The sequence below is a fragment of the Brachyhypopomus gauderio genome, chromosome 21 (assembly GCF_052324685.1).
Source record: "Brachyhypopomus gauderio isolate BG-103 chromosome 21, BGAUD_0.2, whole genome shotgun sequence".
NCBI lineage: Eukaryota > Metazoa > Chordata > Actinopteri > Gymnotiformes > Hypopomidae > Brachyhypopomus > Brachyhypopomus gauderio.
This window is the reverse complement of record NC_135231.1, coordinates 2,853,097-2,860,037: the sequence shown is the minus strand read 5'-3', so window position 1 is coordinate 2,860,037 and position 6,941 is coordinate 2,853,097. Positions and strand designations below refer to the sequence as shown.

At 41.8% G+C, this 6,941-nt stretch overlaps 1 protein-coding gene across 1 annotated transcript in view; it reads right to left on the bottom strand.

Moving 5' to 3' along the window:
* lama5 (laminin, alpha 5) overlaps positions 1-6,941 on the bottom strand; it is a 73,424-nt gene that overhangs the window by 7,233 nt on the left and 59,250 nt on the right. Inside the window, 4 exon segments of the mRNA XM_076984644.1 lie at positions 4,230-4,375; positions 5,485-5,616; positions 5,790-5,952; positions 6,161-6,294. Coding sequence (XP_076840759.1) covers positions 4,230-4,375; positions 5,485-5,616; positions 5,790-5,952; positions 6,161-6,294 — 575 coding nt within the window.

The following is a 6,941-nucleotide window of genomic DNA, read 5'->3' as shown; positions in this document are numbered from 1 at the left end:
AAGGGATATACAGGGATATAAAGGGATATACAGGGATATAAAGGGATATACAGGCCTATACAGGGATATAAAGGGATATACAGGGATATACATGGATATACAGGCCTATACAGGGATATACAGGGATATACAGGCCTATACAGGGATATAAAGGGATATACAGGGATATAAAGGGATATACAGGGATATACAAGGATATAAAGGGATATACAGGGATATACAGGCCTATACAGGGATATAAAGGGATATACAGGGATATACAGGGATATACAGGCATATACAGGGATATAAAGGGATATACAGGGATATACAGGGATATACAGGGATATACAGGCCTATACAGGGATATACAGGGATATACAGGGATATACAGGCCCATACAGGGATATACAGGGATATAAAGGGATATACAGGCCTATACAGGGATATAAAGGGATATACAGGGATATAAAGGGATATACAGGGATATACAGGGATACAAAGGGATATACAGGGATATACAGGCCTATACAGGTATATAAAGGGATATACAGGGATATACAGGGATATACAGGCCTATACAGGGATATACAGGGATATACAGGGATATACAGGGATATAAAGGGATATACAGGGATATACAGGCCTATACAGGTATATAAAGGGATATACAGGGATATACAGGGATATAAAGGGATATACAGGGATATAAAGGGATATACAGGCCTATACAGGGATATATAGGGATATACAGGGATATAAAGGGATATACAGGGATATACAGGCCTATACAGGTATATAAAGGGATATACAAGGATATACAGGGATATAAAGGGATATACAGGGATATAAAGGGATATACAGGCCTATACAGGGATATAAAGGGATATACAGGGATATAAAGGGATATACAGGGATATACATGGATATACAGGCCTATACAGGGATATACAAGGATATACAGGCCTATACAGGGATATAAAGGGATATACAGGGATATAAAGGGATATACAGGGATATACAAGGATATAAAGGGATATACAGGGATATACAGGCCTATACAGGGATATAAAGGGATATACAGGGATATACAGGGATATAAAGGGATATACAGGCCTATACAGGGATATAAAGGGATATACAGGGATATACAGGGATATAAAGGGATATACAGGCCTATACAGGGATATAAAGGGATATACAGTGATATAAAGGGATATACAGGGATATACAGGCCTATACAGGGATATACAGGGATATAAAGGGATATACAGGGATATAAAGGGATATACAGGGATATACAAGGATATAAAGGGATATACAGGGATATACAGGCCTATACAGGGATATAAAGGGATATACAGGGATATACAGGGATATAAAGGGATATACAGGCCTATACAGGGATATAAAGGGATATACAGGGATATACAGGGATATAAAGGGATATACAGGCCTATACAGGGATATAAAGGGATATACAGTGATATAAAGGGATATACAGGGATATACAGGCCTATACAGGGATATACAGGGATATACAGGCCTATACAGGGATATACAGGGATATACAGGGATATAAAGGGATATACAGGGATATACAGGGATATAAAGGGATATACAGGGATATACAGGCCTATACAGGTATATAAAGGGATATACAGGGATATACAGGGATATACAGGCCTATACAGGGATATACAGGGATATAAAGGGATATACAGGGATATACAGGCCTATACAGGTATATAAAGGGATATACAGGGATATAAAGGGATATACAGGGATATAAAGGGATATACAGGCCTATACAGGGATATAAAGGGATATACAGGGATATAAAGGGATATACAGGGATATACATGGATATACAGGCCTATACAGGGATATACAGGGATATACAGGCCTATACAGGGATATAAAGGGATATACAGGGATATAAAGGGATATACAGGGATATACAAGGATATAAAGGGATATACAGGGATATACAGGCCTATACAGGGATATAAAGGGATATACAGGGATATACAGGGATATACAGGCATATACAGGGATATAAAGGGATATACAGGGATATACAGGGATATACAGGGATATACAGGGATATACAGGGATATACAGGGATATACAGGCCCATACAGGGATATACAGGGATATAAAGGGATATACAGGCCTATACAGGGATATAAAGGGATATACAGGGATATAAAGGGATATACAGGGATATACAGGGATACAAAGGGATATACAGGGATATACAGGCCTATACAGGTATATAAAGGGATATACAGGGATATACAGGGATATACAGGCCTATACAGGGATATACAGGGATATACAGGGATATACAGGGATATAAAGGGATATACAGGGATATACAGGCCTATACAGGTATATAAAGGGATATACAGGGATATACAGGGATATAAAGGGATATACAGGGATATAAAGGGATATACAGGCCTATACAGGGATATAAAGGGATATACAGGGATATAAAGGGATATACAGGGATATACATGGATATACAGGCCTATACAGGGATATACAGGGATATACAGGCCTATACAGGGATATAAAGGGATATACAGGGATATAAAGGGATATACAGGGATATACAAGGATATAAAGGGATATACAGGCCTATACAGGGATATACAGGGATATACAGGCCTATACAGGGATATACAGGCCTATACAGGGATATAAAGGGATATACAGGGATATACAGGGATATAAAGGGATATACAGGCCTATACAGGGATATACAGGGATATACAGGCCTATACAGGGATATACAGGGATATACAGGGATATAAAGGGATATACAGGGATATACAGGGATATAAAGGGATATACAGGGATATACAGGCCTATACAGGGATATACAGGGATATACAGGCCTATACAGGGATATAAAGGGATATACAGGGATATAAAGGGATATACAGGGATATACAAGGATATAAAGGGATATACAGGCCTATACAGGGATATACAGGGATATACAGGCCTATACAGGGATATACAGGCCTATACAGGGATATAAAGGGATATACAGGGATATACAGGGATATAAAGGGATATACAGGCCTATACAGGGATATACAGGGATATACAGGCCTATACAGGGATATACAGGGATATACAGGGATATAAAGGGATATACAGGCCTATACAGGGATATAAAGGGATATACAGGGATATACAGGGATATAAAGGGATATACAGGCCTATACAGGGATATACAGGGATATACAGGCCTATACAGGGATATACAGGGATATACAGGGATATAAAGGGATATACAGGGATATACAGGGATATAAAGGGATATACAGGGATATACAGGCCTATACAGGTATATAAAGGGATATACAGGGATATACAGGGATATACAGGCCTATACAGGGATATACAGGGATATACAGGGATATAAAGGGATATACAGGGATATACAGGCCTATACAGGTATATAAAGGGATATACAGGGATATAAAGGGATATACAGGCCTATACAGGGATATAAAGGGATATACAGGGATATACATGGATATACAGGCCTATACAGGGATATACAGGGATATACAGGCCTATACAGGGATATAAAGGGATATACAGGGATATAAAGGGATATACAGGGATATACAAGGATATAAAGGGATATACAGGGATATACAGGGATATACAGGCCTATACAGGGATATAAAGGGATATACAGGGATATACAGGGATATAAAGGGATATACAGGCCTATACAGGGATATAAAGGGATATACAGGGATATACAGGGATATAAAGGGATATACAGGCCTATACAGGGATATAAAGGGATATACAGGGATATACAGGGATATACAGGGATATAAAGGGATATACAGGCCTATACAGGGATATAAAGGGATATACAGTGATATAAAGGGATATACAGGGATATACAGGGATATACAGGCCTATACAGGGATATACAGGGATATACAGGCCTATACAGGGATATATAGGGATATAAAGGGATATACAGGGATATACAGGGATATAAAGGGATATACAGGCCTATACAGGGATATACAGGGATATAAAGGGATATACAGGGATATACAGGCCTATACAGGGATAGAAAGGGATATACAGGGATATACAGGCCTATACAGGGATATACAGGGATATACAGGCCTATACAGGGATATATGTCCTTGGTGTAATGACAGTAACACTAGGGGACGTGGCGGGTCTGTCTTGGCGCTCACCTCTCAGGCATTTGGTCCTCGGGGACACCACCCAGAAAGTAGTTGCCTGTGAAACAGGGAATTGTGGGGGGAAAGACCTGGTACAGCACCATCCGCTCCCTCCGCAACAGCATTCGCCCCCGCAGGGAAAGAATAATGAGCTCCACCTTCACAGAGACGACACAAACGCTCATCAACTACAGCACGTCACAGTGAGCAGGACATTAGCAGTCAGGCTGAGAGAAATGCTATAATAGGGCAGTCATGGCCTGGTGGTAGGGAACTGGTTGTGGGTTCGATTCCCAGACCTGAGGCCATGACTGAGGTGCCCTTAACCCTCAATTGCTCACTTGTATAAAAAATGAGATAAAAAAATGTAAGTCACTCTGGATAAGTGCATCTGCCAAATGCCATAAATGTAAATGTAAATAATATGATTTATGCATTATAGACAGGAGAGGCCTGTCTATAACCACCTTATAGCCTCCCAGTGTTACTAAGAATCTGCTTTTGGTCCTGTAACTGAAGCTGAAGGCCAATTTCAGACACCCAACAGTTTAAAGAGAAGTTTTTGTTTTCGTAGTCTTTTATTTGGTATGTGTGGGTTTTTTTCCCCCCTGTAAAAAAGCCCAAAGTCTATGAATCTCCAGACTAGAGAGTTCTTCACCATGCAATCAGCATCTGTAATGCACAAAGCACAGCAGAGTAAAGGTGGCACTGCTCTCTCCACTGAGTGAGTAGCGCTTGTCTTCATAAAGGACTGCTAAGGAGAACGAAGGGCCTTGGCATTGGCTGACGCTTCAGCAAAGGACACATAGTATGTGTCCGGCTGTCAGGAATGGATATTTTGATTAATGTGGAATTTAAGCAAAAACAAAGAAAAAAGGTTTGTTGAAATGTTTCTATCTTGACAAAAATGTTTTCTTGTCACACTTTCTTCAGACGTTTGACCTGAAGGGCACTTGAAACTCAACCCCAAGAGAAGGAGTGGTCCACTGCTCTTTAAAGACCATGTCATGGTTAAGTGGTTATGGTTATGACATACGGACGCTGTGACACGTAGACGATGTGACGTATAGATGCTGACATGTGGACACTGACATGTGTACACTGACATGTGGACACTGACATGTGGACACTGACATGTTCAATCAATCAATCAATCAAAGTTTATTTGTATAGCGCTTTTCACAACACATGTTGTCACAAAGCGCTTGTGTTGTGCACGTGTTGACACCATGACGTGTGGACACCGTGATGTGAACACAGGACTCACGTCTTTGGAGGTGCCGTCGCTGACGAACAGCTTGTCTTTTTGGGGGGTCTCCTTCCCCTCAACCAACGTTCCATTGAAGTCATAGAAGAGCCGGAGGCGGCCTTTGAGCACGGCCACACACACAAACTTGGTCTGTGGGAGGAGATGGGTCATGTGACCTTGCTGTGACCCTGCAGTGGGCACGCCTTTTTCACACGTATCACATGTGAGATCAATTTTGCAAGCTTCTTTTGTCTCATGCCCGATAAATTAGGGCTGATCGTTAAGTGTTGCTGTTCGTTTCATACGGGGAGCTGTTCTCTGACCTCGTTGCGGAGCAGGAGCAATATTCCGTCCTGGGAGATGAGCTTGACATCCTGCTCAAAGCGTGTCGTCCCACACATCTCGTTAGGGGTGATTTCAGCATAGCCCGTCCCATCGAAATATGCTGCATCATCGACCCACTGCTGACTCAGCTCTGGCTTAGATCTAGTTCACACACACACATTTTTGTTACCCAGAAGTCACTTTGACTACATGAAACACCAGCTTTCTGATATTTAAAATGTTAACACCTATTACAGCCCAAATAGAGAAAATGAAGTTATTTTCTAACTACTTAGCACTTATTTCTTTACTAGTACTCAGGCAAGTAAAGAAAGGATCTATAACTACTCATGTGTATAAGTGCTCTCACCGAGGACACGGCACATCTGCTGTGGTGTTTAGGTTTATGGACACCTCAAAGTTATAGAGGCTGATCACCTCCTCATTCAAACTCTCGAGTTCAATGCAGCCCTGGAAGTTGGGCAGCTGCATCTCAGGAGGAGGCTGGGAAAGAGTGACGAGATAGTGAGCACACAGAACAGCAGAGAGAGCACATCACAGAGCTACAACCACAGTCAGCACACAGAACAACAGAGAGAGCACATCACAGAGCTACAACCACAGTCAGCACACAGAACAGCAGAGAGAGCACATCACAGAGCTACAACCACAGTGAGCACACAGAACAACAGAGAGAGCACATCACAGAGCTACAACCACAGTCAACACACAGAACAACAGAGAGAGCACATCACAGAGCTACAACCACAGTCAGCACACAGAACAACAGAGAGAGCACATCACAGAGCTACAACCACAGTCAGCACACAGAACAGCAGAGAGAGCACATCACAGAGCTACAACCACAGTGAGCACACAGAACAACAGAGAGAGCACATCACAGAGCTACAACCACAGTCAGCACACAGAACAACAGAGAGAGCACATCACAGAGCTACAACCACAGTCAGCACACAGAACAACAGAGAGAACACATCACAGAGCTACAACCACAGTCAGCACACAGAACAACAGAGAGAGCACATCACAGAGCTACAACCACAGTCAGCACACAGAACAACAGAGAGAACACATCACAGAGCTACAACCACAGTCAGCACACAGAACAACAGAGAGAGCACATCACAGAG